Source organism: Morchella sextelata, assembly GCF_020137385.1.
Source record: "Morchella sextelata strain SCLS chromosome Unknown scls_1, whole genome shotgun sequence".
In the NCBI taxonomy this organism is placed as follows: Eukaryota; Fungi; Ascomycota; class Pezizomycetes; order Pezizales; family Morchellaceae; genus Morchella; species Morchella sextelata.
This window is the reverse complement of record NW_025408616.1, coordinates 388,796-408,380: the sequence shown is the minus strand read 5'-3', so window position 1 is coordinate 408,380 and position 19,585 is coordinate 388,796. Positions and strand designations below refer to the sequence as shown.

The 19,585-nt window shown below is 46.9% G+C and overlaps 4 protein-coding genes across 4 annotated transcripts; 2 read left to right on the top strand and 2 right to left on the bottom strand.

Moving 5' to 3' along the window:
* Positions 1 to 1,949: 1,949 nt before the first annotated feature.
* Positions 1,950 to 4,273, bottom strand: H6S33_000101 (uncharacterized protein; the record flags this gene model as incomplete). The annotated part of the gene is made up of 11 exons (XM_044831442.1): positions 1,950 to 1,986; positions 2,043 to 2,241; positions 2,652 to 2,798; positions 2,862 to 2,915; positions 3,004 to 3,063; positions 3,582 to 3,663; positions 3,721 to 3,740; positions 3,834 to 3,859; positions 3,938 to 3,955; positions 4,138 to 4,171; positions 4,237 to 4,273. 11 exons carry the CDS (start codon positions 4,271 to 4,273, stop codon positions 1,950 to 1,952), a joined length of 714 nt encoding a protein of 237 aa, XP_044699660.1.
* Positions 4,274 to 6,181: 1,908 nt separating this feature from the next.
* H6S33_000100 (uncharacterized protein) lies at positions 6,182 to 9,108 on the top strand (the record flags this gene model as incomplete). Its single annotated transcript, XM_044831441.1, has 4 exons — positions 6,182 to 6,400; positions 6,469 to 7,585; positions 7,649 to 8,796; positions 8,863 to 9,108. 4 exons carry the CDS (start codon positions 6,182 to 6,184, stop codon positions 9,106 to 9,108), a joined length of 2,730 nt encoding a protein of 909 aa, XP_044699659.1.
* Positions 9,109 to 10,530: 1,422 nt separating this feature from the next.
* On the top strand, positions 10,531 to 11,635 carry H6S33_000099 (uncharacterized protein; the record flags this gene model as incomplete). The annotated part of the gene is made up of 3 exons (XM_044832427.1): positions 10,531 to 10,606; positions 10,658 to 11,050; positions 11,142 to 11,635. 3 exons carry the CDS (start codon positions 10,531 to 10,533, stop codon positions 11,633 to 11,635), a joined length of 963 nt encoding a protein of 320 aa, XP_044699658.1.
* Positions 11,636 to 17,162: 5,527 nt separating this feature from the next.
* Positions 17,163 to 18,722, bottom strand: H6S33_000098 (uncharacterized protein; the record flags this gene model as incomplete). Its single annotated transcript, XM_044832416.1, has 2 exons — positions 17,163 to 17,348; positions 17,430 to 18,722. The coding sequence occupies 2 exons, from the start codon at positions 18,720 to 18,722 to the stop codon at positions 17,163 to 17,165; spliced, it is 1,479 nt and encodes a 492-aa protein (XP_044699657.1).
* Between the last annotated feature and the right edge of the window lie 863 nt (positions 18,723 to 19,585).

Sequence of the window (19,585 nt, the reverse complement as noted above, 5' to 3'; positions counted from 1 at the left end):
CGTGCATTCGTGCATTCGTGGGGTGCATCATACATCACAGCAGTGTCCGTCCCCGCAGCGCAGAGGAGTGACGGAGCGAAGGAGAGGGTGGATTTACAGACAGACAGACGTGACGGAGCGAGCCAGGGCGAGACAGACAGAGACTGAGAGACAAAAGGGCCCGCTGCACCGCATCGCACTCGATCGCTTCGACGCCCCGCCCCACACCGCTTGTATGTAGAGTACCTGGCATTACCACCTGGGCTCGGGGTACATCACTCATGGGCCGACGGTAGCCTCCGAGGTTCCGAGGGTGGGCGGTGGTGGGCGGACAGAATGAATAATGGGGAATCATATGACTTGACTGCTTATGTATGTTAAGTTCATAGAGAGGTTCTGGGTTACTGATCAGGTAGAGTTGGCAGAGTACTTACATGCTCTTCTTGCCTACATATGTCGACCTGGAGTGAGCTCAGACCGTCTCTCCCAACCTCTTACTTCTTCTTTCTTCTTCCACACCCCATCCCGATCCTCCCCCCCACAATTCCAAACTGGCTGTAGAAGGAGCTCACGGGCTTTGGAACTGGGCTCTCCCCTCAGCCTGATCCCCTGAAACCTATGCTTGCCGTGGTTAAATCTTCAACATCACCGACCCTGCCTAAGGAAACTGGCGAACATAACGAATAGCTACTCTGCCCCGCACAACCGAATTTCAATGTCAGTGCAAGTTCCCCTAGCTAGCTGATGCAGATACGCAAACCGACGGCATACGCAGGCACACTGCCTAGATACAGCAATTAGAATTAGAATTGGAATTAGGATTAGAATTAGAATTAGAAATGTGTACCGCCCATGGGCCATCAAAGGGAAAAAAACACTCGAAAGAAGAGGAGGAGGCCATAGAACAAAAGAAAGAAAGGGGAGATCACGTAAAGTACTCCTCATTCGGCGATCACGGAATGGGGGTGGGAGGGAAACCTGCGATCTCCGTGCTTAAATTCTGCCACGGACAGCTCCCTCCGGATGTTGCCGGCCGGGGGTTTCGTTTGTTGTGTTGTCTCACCCCATTCTTCTTAGTGCCCGTTGCCGGCCGTCGGTCGGGCGACAACCGCGCGCCGCGCCCCCGTAATTAGGGCTAGTTTGCCGAAATGGAAAACGAACATCAGCAAACAATCATGGGATGTCACTCGTTTGATTGGGAGCTTCAACCGAAAATTCGGGGTGGTGACATTGAAGTGGAGGATGCGGTGTGTGTGTATTCCAAAAAGCGGGTGTTGGACTAGTGTTGTCTTGGAGTCGAAACAGAGAAATAATGGGGAAAGTATAATAAAACCGGGGAAACTTGTGAGGCCGAGTTTCTCGGTACTGGGCTCTTGAGTGTTATACGTTTATCGGCTCGAAAGTCTTCTATGAATTGACTCACGAGAGAATAAAAAAGACTTAGCAGGTACGCGTAAGCACTAGGGATCATGAATAAACTTCACCCGGGCCTAATCATTATCCCGAGTGAGTTTTGGTGCAGATAATTTCATAGAGGAAAAATCAAATTTGTCAAACACTATAGTTTGAGCTAAGAACCCATGAACCATGGTCAGCTTGATGATTCCTAGTCAGCGGACGCAGTTTATCATACCCCGCACAGGTGTAGAGACGAAGCTATGTTTTCCCTTTTTCTGATCATCAAGAAAATATGTGAATCATATATCATGACGCAGCTAGCTGTTTAGTGATATATCGATATCTAATTCAAAAATAATTAGTGCTCATCGCGGAATCTCAAGTCATTTTGATGTAAGTGCAAGCCGAGATAAAACAAGCATTATTCTACCTTTAGCGAATTCAGCGAGTTTTCAATGCCGAAAAGTATAACTGGTGGGAGCAGATTTCAAAACCTGTGTAGGTTTGAATAGGGCCTAATGATCTCCACTGCAACTATGCCGATATCTACCCTTAACATGAAACCTAAGCTTCTAGCTGCTGCACAGCCCCCTGCCGGTCTTCACTCCGCTAGTATCATAGCTTGATTAGTTTTTAGTTTTTGAGATATCAAGTTCTAAACTCACCCATGAAAGTCTAACAGCCGCTTTTCGGAATCTTTTTTCTCGAACCTGGGGTTTGATTCTCGTTTCTTAACGCTCACCCAGGATATGATCGTAACGACTTGACGCCCCCCCGGGAATAACGAACATCCAGATCGAAATCTCGGGAAACACGATAACTGCGCTTTCCCTTGAGAACGGCAACTACCCTGGACCGGTGAGACTGATTTGTGCGGGGAAAGTATTGTTACAGAGTACAATTATAGTCTGAGCTATGAAGTTATTATTCCCTTCAAAGAGAGAAAACCCTTGGCTTTGCTAAGCCTGGGTCATTTATGCTCCTCTTGATTCGTTACGGTATATCTGTAATGCATATTGGTGACATGAAATGCTGTATTAAACTCAAAAGCTAGGACGGAAAATTTGCCCCAAAAGCTAAACTGTAAGTTCAGCTGGTCATACTCTGTGCTTCCTGTGGGTTTCTCGTGTAACTGGCCTTCTATTATCCCCCCCCCCCCCCCCCCAACTTAATTCTTTTCCCTTTCTCTCTACGATCCCGTTTGCCTCCGAGATTCGCAATATCCAGGACGCTGTCTAGCTGCAGACTAGCATTATATATCCTCGGTTACTAACATGAAAACCAGTCATTGGCATTAAACCGTAGATCATGACGATTAATCAATGCATACGTCAACAAAAATAAAACAAGACAATTCATGGTCGGGAAGAATCTCTCGATTTCGGCGCTCAAGAGTCCAACTACCTGTATCGTGCATAATCCTAGGAATACCAGGATTATTCAAGTTAAGGAAAAACTCCGTACGCGTAGATGCATATACATACGTACATATACGGCGTCCCCTTGATCCTTCTCTCGCGCGTAACGCTGGGGTATCCCTATTCGGCAAATTAGTGTTCACTCGCTCGGGAAATAAGAAACAACCGATCGCGAACGAGCAAGGTGTAAAATATATGGGGTAGTTACTCAGCTTTGTGGGTACAAGGAAGAACACAAGTAAGGCTGCGTAAACCGCATGTACACCGGCTATGTGTGAGGGTACCCGGATTGAGTTTATATTAAAAGTCGGCAATGTGCGTTATATCTCTGGAGATAAACCTTATCTGTTATAATGATATATAAGCATCTACACACATGTAGATATTTCATCCCACAATAATCAAAGATAGGCAGGTATCTCCTTCTAAATGCAAGACTGTGCATTCCCCTCGTGTAGAATTCCGAACGGCTTCGAAGTCTAGACTATTGAAATGGAATTGGGAAAAAGACTCGTCAGAGCACGTGCCCAGAGCCATTTTACAGCGATCTGAAACCTGGAAGGTCATGTCTCGAGGGTGAGGCATGCACGAGAGAGGCGTGGGGGGGGGGGGGGAGGACCACGCGTCATAGGGTATTTGCACCAGGCTGATTCAAGAGAAGACTTCCGTGCCGAAGTGAAGATTCCTTCAGCTTCAACAATAGGAAACATTTGAGTACATATTTCTCAATAATCACCAGAATCATGCCGATCACGTGCAAGGATTCGCTTTGTCGTCCACACAAACCCATGCCTGCAGATCGTCTCGGAGACCCGGCAAGTAATCCAGTGCCCAGAGTTTCAAGGGAACTATCTCCATAGGTTGGAAACTTGGCGCTATTTAGTAATGGCCTTTACGGGGGTTTCTAGGCTCTTCTTAAGCTTACCGCAATCACCAATTTGTCCGCTCAATATCCGGTCTGTTCAGGGTAGTAAGCTTTGTGCATCTAAAGTATCCCAAGTCTTGGCTGAGATTATAACAAAAAGATACACTCAGTACTCAGTAGGCCTCTGCTATGCATGTACCTATCTCCAGCTGTGGCTTTTGAACGAACCAACGGGAAAATAATTTTCCGGCATCACGCAACGCCAAGTCCTGCAAACCCATCACTGCCTCGACTACTATAAATGGTAGTAAAGATAAACGATGATCAGCCTTATAAGCATTATCAACCCAACAATTGAATTATAGGGAGCAGTCTTTCCCGGAAAGATAACATAGCCGTCCTGAAAGTTTAAATAGGCAAAACAGTGTCTCTCCCATGATATTCGTCGTGAATAGTGGAACTCGGGTATCAACTTGCCTCAGACTGGAGTACCCCATAATCTCATTTGCATCTGTTGAGAAGCACTTCACGTTGTCAAATCTGCTTGATAATTCAAACGTGGATATCGTAAATTACCATTTGAATTGAAAAAGTAATTATTTGGCACGAACATTCGGCTCAATGAGACAAATATGGGTTATCAAGTGGAAGTACAACACCCGCCAAGCTCTTCTTGGCCCTAATCCAACCCTTTCCGTCCGGCGGCCCGTTGTTTTCCAACGGGTGTGGCGTCGGATAAGTCCCTATCTCAGTATGGTCGAAGTAATTTGGATCCCTTTACAGGTTATCTTGTCTACTCCACGTCACGCACTAGAGTAAGATAACTCCAATTGAGAATGATAAATGCTTTGATAACCGTCACTGAAACCCAAAATGGGTTTCCAGGACTCGTGGGGATCGGATGAATTTCATAGCTGTATTTGCGATTAGCCACATACACATATACACATGTTTAGGGAAGCTACGCTTGCACTTGCACTTATCTGTAGCCCAGCCAGTCACGGCGTATGGGATGGGATGTGCACCATTCCTGAAGATGTTTACAGGTCTGACACGTGCCCCATTATCAACCACGTAGTTGCAAAAGGCTGTCTGAGAAGTCCGTGGGGTCGAGGTGCCATGTCGTCGTTGAGATTCTACTCAAATAGTATTGCTTTTGTGGTGTAACTACCACCTGGAGGCGGGCATGGTAGGAGGTAGATAGGCAAGTTGGTATATACCATGTGCTGTATGTGTGCGTGATCCGCCGTGACAAACAAACGTTAATATCGTTCGTGTAATATCTCACAGAACGTCTGTGGATGGATCTAGTTGCGAATAGTTAACTGGGGTATATACATACCTGTGCATACCTAGCAATCAAAGGGATGAGCAAGAGGACGCACGCATGCCCTCCACACACCCCAGATCATCAAGTTCCGCTATATCAAACTTCGCCAATTGCAAGTTTACTCGGTGCGAGAGATTAGGTCCTCGCAGCTGTACAGGGTGTAGGGATATGCAGCTGTGTTACATAGGATTTGGTTTGTCGGGACTACAGGGGGGTACGTCGCGTAAGTCCTAGCGTCGTCTGGGATACGCCAGATTCGGTCCATCCCAGCCATCTGGCCCAGGGTTCAGCGAATAGCAGATTGTTCCGGTACCAATGTTTACAGATAATGAGCCCGATGCGTTCGCGTGGCTGCTAAACCCGTAGGTCATGTAAGCTGGGACTCCGCCACTTCCATCTCCTTTTACTCCCTAAGGAAATTCAAAATCAAAGCCTCAACATACTCAGCACTTACTATGCGCCTACTTTCTAGAATTTCTATAACGACACTGTATGGCTGTATGTATGCTCATACAAAATAAAAATAATACGCCCATATTTCTCGCCCCCAACAGGCAAACAAAATTGCCGGCATGTATGATCGTCGTAGGGATATACCACATATTCAATAGGGTCTTGGTATAACTCTTTCGCATGATCATGATAGGTTGAGAACGGAAAGATATTATCGTTGTTCCAGTTCCCGAATCCCAACTCGCCAGGAGCCGCAAATTTTTTCCCCCAGTGACTGAGACAGGAGGACCGTGATATCACTTACAGCATTATTCTGCCGCTACATGCTTGATCAATCCCTACCAAGAGAAATTGATAGAAACATTTCCTTACCAGCATAAGCCAGTAACTCTTTGACTCTTTTCCCCGTGAGACATGCCTAAAAAGCAGGGAAACTCTCTCTCCCCCCCCCCCCCCCCCCTTGCGGTACATATATCATAACCTCGCCGCCCCAAAAGTGAACAAATATTCTCTGCCATCATCATCGGATACTAATAATTATCATTAACCTCAGTATTTTCCTTTAGCTTCAGCAGATACACCCGACAGGCCATACTGGGGCCAATAGCGGTATTCATTTTCTACACGTTCGGTATCTAACATACGGTAAGCTTTTGGAGTTGTAAATGATTGATATAATCTGCATATTGCGACTATCATTTCATACAGATCACTAACAACAGTTTTTGAAATTTTAGTATGACCGATACACCATTATCCAAAGGAGCACAACTCAGAGAGCATGCTTGGGGCATCATCAATGTGCTCCAAGCACTCTTCTGGGGTCTTGTGGCTTCCCCAAAACGCAACAAACGTATTCTTAAGATTTCCTTGTCCTTGACTATGGCCGTGGCTTTTACGTTACCTCCCATATTCTCAAATTTCCACGGGGCAAACCCATTTTTGCTAGGGACAGTTGTGAGTACATACCAAGTGCCATCTCTTCTTTTTATCAGACATGCTAACCGGTGATTTTAAATATACAGGCTATTTACATGTTTCCCGTCAAGACTATTGGAGGGCAGCTTGTAGCTACAGCTATCGGACTAATAGGCGTCCTAATAGCCCTTGCGTATTCAAACTTAGTTCTCTTTCTTGCCGCACTAATCCAGGACGACGATGATGAGAACATTGTTTTCGGCCGCCGAGTGTTTTTATGGCTATCCTTCATTTTAATTTCATCGTTTTGCGGATACATCCGCTCCAAGTTCCCTCGTCTCTATCTTGGTACAGTTCTAGGCATGGTTGTCAACATGTTTGCTATCATTAGAGGCGTCAACACCTTCGGACAAACTTTCCGGAATTTCTTCTACGTCATGGTATTCGGAGCCTGTGTGTCTATGGTCGTCGGTTTCGTTTTTTGGCCTGAAGATCATTCCTCTATCCTTCGAGATGATATGATCGGTGGAGTAAAGACAGCACAGAGTATGATGGAGTCAGTCCGGTGGGCTTTGAGGCAAGACTCGGGTCAAGAGATCGATATCACTTCACTCAAGAACGCACATTCAAAGATCCATGCTTCTCTACGAGAGGCTGGTTATGAAATCTCTGTTTCGAGGATTCCATCGTCAGAATTCGTTCCTTTTGATGTGGCCTTGGCCAAGCTGGTGTCTGCAGCACGGATATTTAACTCCGCCATGCGAAGGAGAAACCGACTCTATCCGAACCTCAGACGCCGCTTTGAAGATCTCTTTCCACCTGCAATCATTCATTCAACACGCACTTCTTCCGTGACAGTGGTCACAAGAGGAGAAAACATGTCTGCTGCAAAAGAAACAGTTGATGATACTTTTGTTAGCACATCGGAAATCTTCGACTCGATGGCTCAAAGGATTGAAGAGATGTTTCGAGGACATGAAGTCGCCTCCGTGATTGATCATGAAAAGTACTGGGCTAAAATTAATGAGATCCCGGAAAGATGGGACGCCGAATCTGGCCAACGCTCGGTATCAAGCACAAGAGAGCTCGAAGAAGCAGCTTATCGAGATCAAGTTAATACCATTCTGTTGGAAATGTTTGACATTGTAACGGATATCGCTGTGATTGTTGAAGGTATCAAGAAACAGAGACTAACCCTCTGGCTTCCTCGTAAAATCTATCGAGGTAAGATTCACAAACATTCCTCCTGCCTTAGCTTCTTCTATCAGGATCACTAACTTTAAGTAGAAACAGAAGATTCCGCCAACGAGGAAGGGGAAGAGGCTAGTCGAGATGCCATAGACCCGGATGAGGACGAGGATTTGATGCTTCGTGAAGCAACAACTCGATTGGATCGCTTTGGCATCTTTCTTTCTGATCTTTTGAGCTCGTTAAGGAACTCTCGCCATATAAAATACGGAATCAAGTTCGCTGTCGTCATGGGTCTTCTATCTCTCCCCGCTTTCATTCAAAGATGGTACATTTGGTACGAGGACTTGAGGGTTCAATGGGCCCTTATTTCCGCCATGGTGGCCATGGAAACCACACGAGGAATGACTTTTAGGACAGCTGGCATGAAACTCCTTGGTGCTTTGATGGGTGGATTTTCGGCTTGGGCCGTCATGTCGATTGGACTTGGACATTATTACAGCTCGATCTGTCTCACCCCAATCATTGGTTTGATAGTTGGATGTCTCGTTACAAATCCCAAATACATGAAAGCAGGAACAGTATTTGCACTGGCATACAACATTATACTCGGTGTCGCAACTGTCTTCCCCGATCACGGAAATGTCTCTGCTGCATTTGCGAGGAGAATTTTGACACTTCCTGTAGGTGTCGTAGTTGCCATGGCGGTGCATCTTATGCTGTTCCCCTTCAAGTCCAGAAGCCACCTGGTGAAAGGCATTTCGCATTCTCTTGACTGGCTACACCATCTCTTATTTGCCATCGAGGCTAGCTCGCAATATCCAAGTCTACAAGAAAAGTTCGACGATATGGCGAAGAAAGCTTCCAGTAGAGTCAATTTTGCCAAGTTGCTATTGCCAGCCACTGTTTACGAAGTCTCGCTTTCTGGACACTGGCCATACGAAAGATTTGAAAGGATCCTTGAAAAGGTGGAAGATGTAATGATCCTAGTTATCGGCGAGAATGATGGGATACCGGTCATGGCTAGGTCTGGGACCTGTGAAGGGTTGAGACTGAAGCTGTTGGCATCGCTCTGCAACGATCTGCTCGTGATATCTCACACGCTTAGTGCTAGACTATTCATGCCTCGAAACCAATCTCTATCATCCTCTGTTCTCAGCGAATATCAGACGTTCCTCTCGGCTAAGATTGTAGCGGAAGAAGTTGTTATCAAGAGGAATTTCTCCGATTTAGGAAGACTTTCAGATGTAAGTCCCTTCATATCTATAGAGATCATCGTTTCAAGGCCCATTACTGACGCTCTTTCTCAACAGCTGGTCAACGAAATGAACTTGCTTCGTGAAGATGTAGACGAGCTCATCACCGAAACTCAATGTCCCAAGAGGGGACTATTGCCGCAGTTATCGTTCATCATCAAAAAGTCCAGGCCTGCCACGGCAGTTGCCAGTATGGTAGACGTGGAAGGTCAAGCCTTTGAACAGCCACCGGTACCAGCGGTCCCATACAACGATGTCAGACCACCAAGCAGAGCTTATTCACTCCCGCCAAACATGCCTTAATCGGTCAACGGATTATGCTTTCCCTTCAGTGCATTTTACATTACACATTACTTTCTTTGGTTCTCGGCCCCCCTGGTCGTTTTACTGCCATTTACTGGCTTCTCATTTTCTTAACTCTATTATTTATTATTTATTATTTATTATTTATTCCCTTCCCCTTGAATTACATTCTGTCCTGTACATTTTTCTCTTTCTTTCTTATTATTTAGGGTATTTATCGGGCTATGGGAAGGTTTTTTAAAAGTTAGTTTTCTTTATGGGCATGGGCAGGGAACGGAATAGATAAAAGGGGGTTACTTATGGGAGTGATTGTATGGACAACGGCTGTATCATGACTAGGAGTTTTTTGCTTTATTTTCTTAAATTCGATAACTTAATTACCAGTTCAATTATGAATGAATTAAATTTTTTAAAAAATAACCGCTCACAAGTTCGCTGGGATTCAGAGTGTTACTCAAAGGAAATGAGACAGAGAAAAAAAAAAAGCAACTGTTATATTAGTTATCCATGTCAAAAGAATGAAAAATAAGTTGCAGCCATGTGATTCCGTCGCTCTCGAGTAACTAGATGGTGGCGGCGGGCGTCATGCTTCTAGAAGCATCAAAGGTCGGGTTGACTGTTACACCGTGTGCATTTCTCGGAATCATTCCCCCCCAATGAGCCCCTGGCCAGGTGGCTTTTGTCAGGGCGTCCCTATATTACGTGACATAATCAATCAAATTAAGGTACACATATTGAATTCAGTGGATCGACTAGGATATGGTATGTAATCGATGTAGTATATATGCCGTACCTGAAACCCTTTGTAACTGAGCCTATTCGCTAGAACTTGCTCGTCCTGAGACTATAATGTTGATACAAATACATGTAGGGCAGAGCAAGTATTATGACATTCTAATCCCTCCCCGGGTTTGACCTTGTATGGGTGTATGTAGATACATTTCTCGGCCCTAAATTTCTCGGCGCAGGCACTTAAGCTTCCTAATAATAAAGAGCCGCAAATCGAGTTGGATAATTGTAGTTGTGCTCTGCTGACTATGAAGCGCTAACGTCGACCCTTGTTGTTCCTGACTGTAATGCTACACTGCTACACATCATAACTACATGGACCGCTACCCCACACCGGGAACGTTGATCAGAGATGTCCGCTATCTCTATTTCTGAAAGCCTACTCGGTGCCATCAGAGTGGTCTCTTATACTTTTGATATCTGGATATATTGGGTGCTTCTCATAGCCGCATCGATATACGTCATTTTCTTCTACACGATACTAGGAAAAAAGTTACCGACCAGAGAATGTATTAAGAGTAGGTCAGCCAATATTAACTATATACTCTCAGATAGCTATCTTAATAAAAGATCCTTAATGATTCTGTAGCGGAGCCTACGGGCTGGGATTTTTCCATGATCAAACCACATGCCATGGGCTCTAACTGGGCCGAGACGGAGGAGGTCCCGTACAGGCCCTTCAAAGAAGGGCCCTATTTCCTAAGCATGGGTATGGTGAATTTCTACGCATGCATGCGAATCCACTGACCACGCGGTAAAGGACTTAAGCCTTTGTCTGCCGAGAACTGGATCGAGCTCGACAGAACCTACCTCGATCGCTTGGCTTATAAACGACATTTATTTTCTCTAGAGCGTTCGGAGACTATACAGTCACTACCGGGTTCGGAGGACGCATCTTACGAATCGCTAGAGATGCTGGTGGATTTTTTGCCCCGGCGATATCCAGGGATGTTCGAGAAGACGGAGCGCGGAATCGTTAATCTTGTCACCGGTGAGGACTGGGATCTACGGAGGGAATCCAAGGTGTGGAAGGAGAAGACGCACCCGTTAGAAGTGATGGGGTTGTTGAGTACCGAGGACTGGGTCATTATGCAAAAGGACCCAGAGGGCGGAGATGAGTATCATCTGCGGGCTGGTGCAGTGTGTTTTCCTTGTGAGTATTGATTGATGCTTTGCTTACATTACTTAATCTTAAAATAAGCAGCACTTTCATTAGCTAACAAATCAATGATGTGTATATGTAGCGGGCTGGCGACTGGCGGAGCGCATTGGTCATAGCTTATATCGCATTCACGCTGGGAATGTCCCACAATACGAACCTAGGATCGCAAAATCCATGGACCGGTTCTTCTCGAAGCTGAAGGTTACCTCGCCAATCCAGCGATTTAATCACAACCTGGATATATCGTATGAACTTTTCAGGACCCACAGCGTTGGGGCTGAGAGCTCGGAAAAACTTACTATTGGTAATATCTACCTTCGAGTTGAGAGGCAGACCTTGAAACGGCTACCACGGACCCAGGCCCTATTATTTGGGATTCGAACGTATATTACTCCAGTAGAAAGCATCACTAAAGATAGGGATGTTGCAAGGGTACTCAAAGCCCAGATCGAGGCTTATCCAGAGGATATGGCGGGGTACAAGAATAAGCATCTGTGGGGTGCTGTTGTCGTGGAGCATTTGGATGGCATTATTCAGGGATGCCAGGACGGGGATTCGTTGCATGCACTGCAATAACTTTAGAATCAAACCTCAGTGGTGGATTTAGATAAGCCTTAGGCTTGTTTCCTGGTCCAGGTGGTGGCATTAAGCTTGCTTTATGGTTGTAGATCAGTAGGGCTGCATGTTACTGGTGGAAATCTATTCGGTCTTACCGGACTCGATGCATCTGCCGGCCGTTTCGGCGATTCTCAACCTGGATCTGCAATATTCACTGTTGAGAATGAAACTATATATAATTACCAATGAAGGATGATGGTGTGTGTGAATCTATCGGCGGTGCAGCAAAGCCATTGGCCACGTTCATCTGAGACATAAGTGGATAACTAATTCCTGATATACCTTCCTGTATAAAAGATGTTATTCACATGTGTGTGTCTAACCAGTAAATTTATAAAGCAATCGCGCATGATCCCAAGATCCAGAGATGCCTGGGCAACGTGCGTCCAGTCGATCTCTTATCGTGGCTGTATATTCCCGCTGTTTCCCGAGAGTTATGTAAGGCTTACTTTCAGCCACTGCCGTGCTTATGGGAGTCGCTTCTGTCTAAAGATGTATGCGGAACGAGATATGGCCGCTCTCGCTAGAGCACTCGAAGACATCCGGTCTACCATTGCCGGCCCGCGGGCCCTGAAACATTCTGCCAACACCTCTCATTGGATAGATATAAGAGTCCGAGCTAGTCCATACGAACTGAAGTTGGAGACAGTATCATTGTATATCACCTCATCCTAAGGCCTATTGGGCGTGTAGTAATGGTTTAGAGAATACATGTATTTGTAAACAACCGTTCGAAGATGAGGGCGGTATTTCTTTCCTTCCTTATTTTTTCTCGTTTTTTTTTTTTTTTTTTTTTTTTTGGCTGTTGTCGTCTAATCCTTCCTTGGTGAATACATACATCATACATGCTACATGACTAGTAGGTGACGCATAAAACAAGTTCCTCGTCCGGGCCCCCAGTGAACGACAGAATTTGATAATTGCGTGTTCCAGACTTAACTCCGATTAGCTGTTGAGGATTCTGATTAATTCCGGTGAAATATTTATGGCGAGGCAGAGAGGGTGTTACATAGTGGAGTAGTTTATATGATAGATGGAAGAGTCAGTATCTTCACGATGAAATTTGTCAATTTGTCTGGTCTTAATGGATGGAATTACGGGCCGGACTTTTGAGTAAATCCTTTGAGTCTATACGCATGATTACAAGGCCAGTCGAGGTGATCGAGGAGGTATCCAGATATGACTCGACTTCATCATCTCACATTGTATGTCTAGCTAGATAGGCCTTTCGCGAATGTACACGCAGTCTTGACATGTTTCAGATGAATTTGAAAATCACATTTTCTCGGGGTAGTGAGTATTCAATGATTGTGACACACATACACGAAGTTTCAGAATCCCTCCTCTCTCTGATCATGATCGCAGGATGAACATGTGCGTTGGGTTTAAGTTTCATCTGCAGGGCGTCGTGTACGTATATCTACCCCTTAATCATAAGTCATAAGCACTAAGTGCTCACAGGAATGTATGGGGTATTTTGAGAAAAAACGGCAGAGGTGGTGACGTGATTCTATCACATGTGTACAGCACTACAATCGCGATCTTGCTATGTATAGGGGATGCCGTCAATTGGAATCCCCTAGGCCTCGTATATGGCCTGGTCCCGGCGGTATTTTTTCTTTCTCAATGGTAGGATAGGTATACGTAGCTACACGGGGTATTTTGCTACAATTGATCTGAGATAATCTTATGTTTTTCCTTAAAAAGGCAGGGTTAAGGCCTGTCTATGATTTGAGGATCAGTATATTTGATTGATTGATAATTGATGAATTCATTAGGCTCCGAGAATCATCCGGGCTCGGGAGCAGGGGTTTAGTAGGTCAGTCTGGAAATAATAAATATAGACTTCAAGTCTAGAGCGTGATCGATCATCAGGTAGCGTGATGGGGCTAGGGTTTGGCCAATGTACTAGCCACCCTCCGTCACGTAGGAATATGTCTAGAGAGTGGCAAAGAGCATACTGGTATCTACCCTCAACCACGCATTCTTTGGCCTACATGTGACTGAAAAACTGAGCGGCATTACTAAATATATGTGGACACATGATGCGTAATCATAAACTATCACTCGCTTTCGTATGTCATATCAAAATATATACTAACTGATTCGTATTTGTCACATTCTCATACCCTATAACGAAATTAAACTGCAGAAGGTTTGGAGGAGGTCTCTCTATTTTATTAACTCTATTACAGTAAAGTATCGCTATAAATGTATATTAGTAAGGATATCCAGCCTATAAGGATGGTCCTAACCCGGGTGTGGCTCTCGGTAACGTGGATAGACATCGGAGCGTATCCCATCTGTGAGCCCTCAAAAAAAAAAAAAAAAAAAAAAAAAAAAAATTGGGCGAAATTTCATCACGATTAATGTAATCCACATGAACAAAATATTCTTTCTAATTTTTCTGCAAAAAAGTACTGCACCCAGCGGGTACTACTCCCACCCCCGATTTGAACCCAGGACCTTTGCCCGGAGCCCAAACACGCGGTGTCTAGCCTGACGAGGAGCCGAAGTGTTTTGTCCACTCGGCCACTCGCCTATGTTTTGTACTATCCGGAATTGATAATTGAACGGCTCGCGCCAAGGCGCGATAGAAACCCTAACCCATAGTTAGTTGGAGGACAGATTGTTGAGTTAATCATGGGATATCACTCGACCTTCAATTAGGATTTTGTTTAATTCATTAATTGCATAATTAGGATAAGTATATGCTTATCGCGGATCGAGCGACCAGAGGCATCTTGCAGCTAATGACAGCTTAGTACCAAGGGCCTATTGAATTCGGTTGCGACCAAATATCGTGATATCAACCACCAGAAGCAATTTTGACAAATCTGCCTAGGACGTAATATGTTACTATCCCCATCAGAAAATTATGGCATTACAAGCCAACACAAAATGGCTGTAATCAATATTGTGTTGCGACCATCTTACTCCAAGTAAAAAAAAAAAAGGTGCTATATTCTCTGTTTGCTGAACACACACACCGCAATATTAGAAAAAAAAATACGCTGTGTTGACCATCATTGGCGTGAGTAATCGAGAGTGTTTGTAATATCGTGATGTTTTTTTTTTTTTTTTTTTTTTTTTTTTTTTTTTCCCTCGAGGGCAAGAGAACGGGCCCCAAATTTACCTTATACTTCATGTTCGTGCAACCTTTCCCACCATGACCAGCTGCCGTCCGTACATAAAAACAAACATATACTTCCACTGGCGCTAACATAATTAATGAATTAAACAAAAAAAAAAAAAAAAAAAAAAAAAAACCGGCGGCAACATGTTCAAATTTACCTAATCATGAGATATCACTCACCTCCGCCCACTAGGACAGGGGTGGGTACACCTGGATTATACGAGGAGCGCCAAGTAGCTAGCTATAGACCACTAATTTCTAAGCTTCACGTATATATGCCAGATCTATATATCTACAACTTCCACTATGTAGGTAGTTGTTATACTTGGTACCATAGAGCGCGCGGGGATTGCTTTTGCTTTTGCTTTTGCTTTTCCTTTTCCTTTTCCTTTTCCTTCCCCCCCCCCCCCCCCCTACATGTAGTACATAGCTATAGGATTGACAGTACTGCAAACCTACCAAATCTCATCCAGAACACATGCAGCAGTACGTACGTACGTACGTATCACTACCAAGCTGTAACTAATTAATTAACTACAGAGCATTGCCTCTACAACCGCGCGGGCCGGGGGGGGGGGGGGCTCGGTCGAGCTGTCGATCCCAAGCCAATATGGTTAAGCTAGGCTAGGGGGCCTAGCTAGGCGTCAATGATCAATAACTACAAACAGGAACACTCTTATGCAGCGCAGGCCGTGACTTTGTTAATCAAGTTTGAAGTATCTACCTGGAAATCCCCCCCATCCTCATCCTCTCTTCCTTGGCCTCCGGCGACGCGACGCCTTGTAATTAATGGTTGGGTGCCGGCTTGTATTTTCACTGTATGTGAAGCTCGAAGCCGGACCGATCGATCATATTTGTACGTAGAAAAAAACCGCTGGTCTTACAAGTGCTCTCCTAGTAGCAGAAGTTGTAGCAATCACAATATGCGCACTTCTACGTAGATCGATCTAGGTGGAGACCAAGCCATGCACCCCATGCCACTACTACGCAATCTACACAGATCGAATCCTTCTGCCTATATATATAAGCTGGGTTGGCTAAGTTACAAGTAACCAATTCCAATTTTAGCTATGTACATGTAGTTTTTTACAAGAGACCACCATTGGCTACACTCAGCGCCGGCATATCTATACTCAGCTAAATTAGATTATAAATCACAGTTACATACGTTTCCACTCCTAACTCGTCGTTGAATGAAACACACACATACACACACACACACACACACACACACTATACTATATATACCGCCAACACTATCTCTATATAAACACGTACAATCCACATCACCCCCCCCGCCCCCACGCTGCAATAGGAGGCAGTACAGTACAGTACAGTACTGCTAGCTACTATACTATACTATACTATCGAATAGCGCTGAACCATACCACCTACCCAGCACCGCTGCGGGCACGCAGTTGTGTATATATGGTTACATCTGGGAACTCGAGATCTAGAGCTGTGTCTTCCGCTCTGAGTGGCCGTGATGGGCGGGATGTTTTCCTCCTGGGTGGGTGATGCATGGGTGTTCTTACTTTTGGGGGGGGGGTTTGGTGGGGGGAAGAATAGGGCGGGGGGGTCTGGTGGTGGGGGTGAGGGTCATCACTTGATTTATACTATATACAAGTAGCTATGTATAGAATCAAGGCTCCTTTCTAGCCTTCTAGCTCTCTAGAGCTTTATCATATATAGTAGCTAGCTAGCTAGTACCTGGCTTCCAGTTCATATATAGGATCCGGAACAGCATGCACCAATTCGAATAGAAAAATAGACACTATTAGATTCTAAACTTACGACCCAAACCAAAGTAGCACAACTATACAAACCTCTCCCTCCCCCCCAAAACAAGCCTAAACCACATGCACACCCACACGCAGCCAGGAGGCAAACATGAAATCCACCACGCCCCCAGAACGCAACTTTTCCAGTGAACGAAAAAAAAAAAAAACCCCAATCACAAATTATCACTCGACCCTCACTCACCCTCCACCCAACAACATCGCGGCATGGCATTGCACATCACATCATACTCTGGCCTACACTTGCACTCGCGGTGATTGGTCGTCTACCAAACCGCCACGCCGCGCCGAGCCATTTTACGTGCGCAATCCTACTCTACCACCTACTAACTCCCTCCACGAAACCACACCCTCCAGAAAAAAATCCAAACTACATACCATGCCCTCCGACCACGAACCAAACCACACGCCTTAAAAACAGAACCAGAACCAGAACCAGAACAATTTTAATTCCTACCAAAGCCTATTATATCACATAAAAACACAAAAAGCACACACACACACACACACACACAAAAAGAAAAAAAAAGGACACGCCAAAACTCCCAAACTACCTTTCCACAACCTCGCCCTCCTCGTCCGTCACCACCACCTCCGGCTTCACCTTGACCTCGGCGGCCGGCAGCTCCGCCGCAGCAGCATCCTCAAGATCCTCGACGAGCTCCGCGTTGCGGTACCACTTGCGGCGGCGCGTGTATTTGCCCCATCCGTCGACGCCTCTGCGGCCGTCTCGCCACTATATCACACCATGGTTAGTCCATCTCTATCTCCATCTCCATCTGTCCCATATGATAGCTGTAGGGTGAATTCCACATACCTTATTATCATAATACACCCACCCCTCGCCACTCTCCCCACTCAACCCCACCTTATCCTTCACCTCCTGCTTCTTCCCCCCGCCGCCTCTCCCACCATTCGCCCCCTCCACCCGCCAGTCCTCCCCCTCAACCCACCGCCACCGCACACCGCTCCCGCGCCCCGTCACCGGCAGCACAAACTCCGCCGGCGCCGGCGCCGGCTGCAGATGCTCGTCGGTGAACGGAGCACGCTCATAGGCAAACAGGCTCGCCGTCCAGCCGACCCCGAGCCACCGCCGCTGGTTCTCGTAGATGGCGAACGTGAACTTGACGCCCGGCGACGCGCCGGTCGTGGAGGCCGTCAGCGGCGTGGACACCTCCGGGTGGATGTTGTCGGGGTTTCCGCGCGGGGCGGCGGCGATGCGCGTGGCGGGTGAGGTGGCGGAGGGGTGGGATTTCTGCGTGCTGGGCGTGTGTTTGAGCTCGGTGGAGGGGACGTGGCGTGGGGGCAGTGTGGGGAGGACGGGCGGCGGCATGAGTGATAGCCCCGTGAGGCGGCTGCACACCTTGCGGATGAGCTGCGAGCGCCAGAGCACGGTGCGGGACACCTTTGCGGGGCGCGAGTGCCATGAGAGGATCAGCGTCCCCACCAGCAGGACAATGCGGCGGGCGGTGATGATGTGCGTGGGGTACACGCTGAGCGCCAGCCACAGCGGCGTGGTGAGCAGGATACGGACAAACAGCGTTGTGAGCGCCGGGCGGGTTGTGGCCGTGGTGGCCGTCTTTGTGGTCGACAGCCACCGCGTCAGCTGCAGGAACGGCTCAAAGAAGATGTTCATGCGTGTCGTGAGCGTGTTGAGCGTCTCGAGGATCTCGTCCAGCGTCGTGCTCGTCGGCTCGTCGTGGTACCGCCGCAGAAACATGCCCAGGATGAGCACCACCACGATGAACACGTTGCCCGCGAACCGGAGCACGACGTCGCCGTAGAGGGCGGCGGCCCAGAAGGCGGCGACGACGAGGAACGACTCCCACGGGTCCGGCGTGGTCCATGTTAGCAGGCCGAGGACGTAGTTGGCGGCCTTGATGTAGGGGTAGCTCTGTGAGAGGGCGCGGGTGATCTGCGGGGGCGTGGAGGCGAGGAGGGGCGACTTCTGGTGCACCTGGAAGCGGGAGCGGGAGGCGGGGGAGGAGGAGATGGGAGCGAAGGAGGCGATGGTGGGAGGGTTGGGGTCGGCGGGTTGGATGTTGTAGTCCGAGTGGTGGCTGGCCGTGGTGCCATTGCCATTGGCGTCGTGGGTGGGCTCGTCGGACATGTAGAACGTCCAGGGCGTATCTGTGAGAGAACGTTTAGAGACTGGAGCAGACACTGGGATGTATATTCGATATATTGGGGGCCAGGAAGATAGGATAGACAGCAGTAGAATTCTAGCAGTAGAGTGGAGATATGGGAGGGGAAGAGAAGATGACGAACGACCCGGTGTGGCTGGGTTGAGGGGGGGACGCCGTTGAACGTACCAAGGGCTGCCATGCAATCCACGTTCGAGAGTTGCAGGCTTCCCAGCAGACTGGAGCAAGCAAGCAGGCAGGCAATCAGGCAATCGATCAGGTTATTTACGGCCTCGGAAGAAGCAGGAGCAGCAGATAGCGGCAGCACCAGCAGCAGCAGCAGGGAGATGACGACAGGAGGCCTTAGATAGATCTTTGTATGCAGATAGTCAAGAGATAAGATGTAGAGAGACAGACAGACAGACAGACAGACAGACAGACAGGAGATAGACGTCTAACGGACTACAACAGAAGGGAAAGTGTATCCTGAGCTCTCTCCCCCCGGCTATGTATAAAAGGAGAGAAGTGGATAAGAGAATGTGCCCTTGACTGCCCCGGTACTCCGGTGTGCAAGAGAAATGAATGGGCAGAGAGAGAGGGTGTATTAACCCAACAAGAAGCGTGTGATCAGAGCAAAGGAGAAAGAGAGAGAAAGAAAGAAAAAAGGACAGAGTAAAAAAAGTACATGTACATGTAGTTATTAAGTAAAAACACTCCCCTCCTCTCTTCCCCCTTCACCCTTCCCCATTCCCCCATTCTCTTCTCGCTCTCCCACTCTCATGCTTTCTTTTACAAACCTCCCCCCGCGTGCGTGGGCGGACGGATGCGTTGTGGAAAAGAAAAGTACACA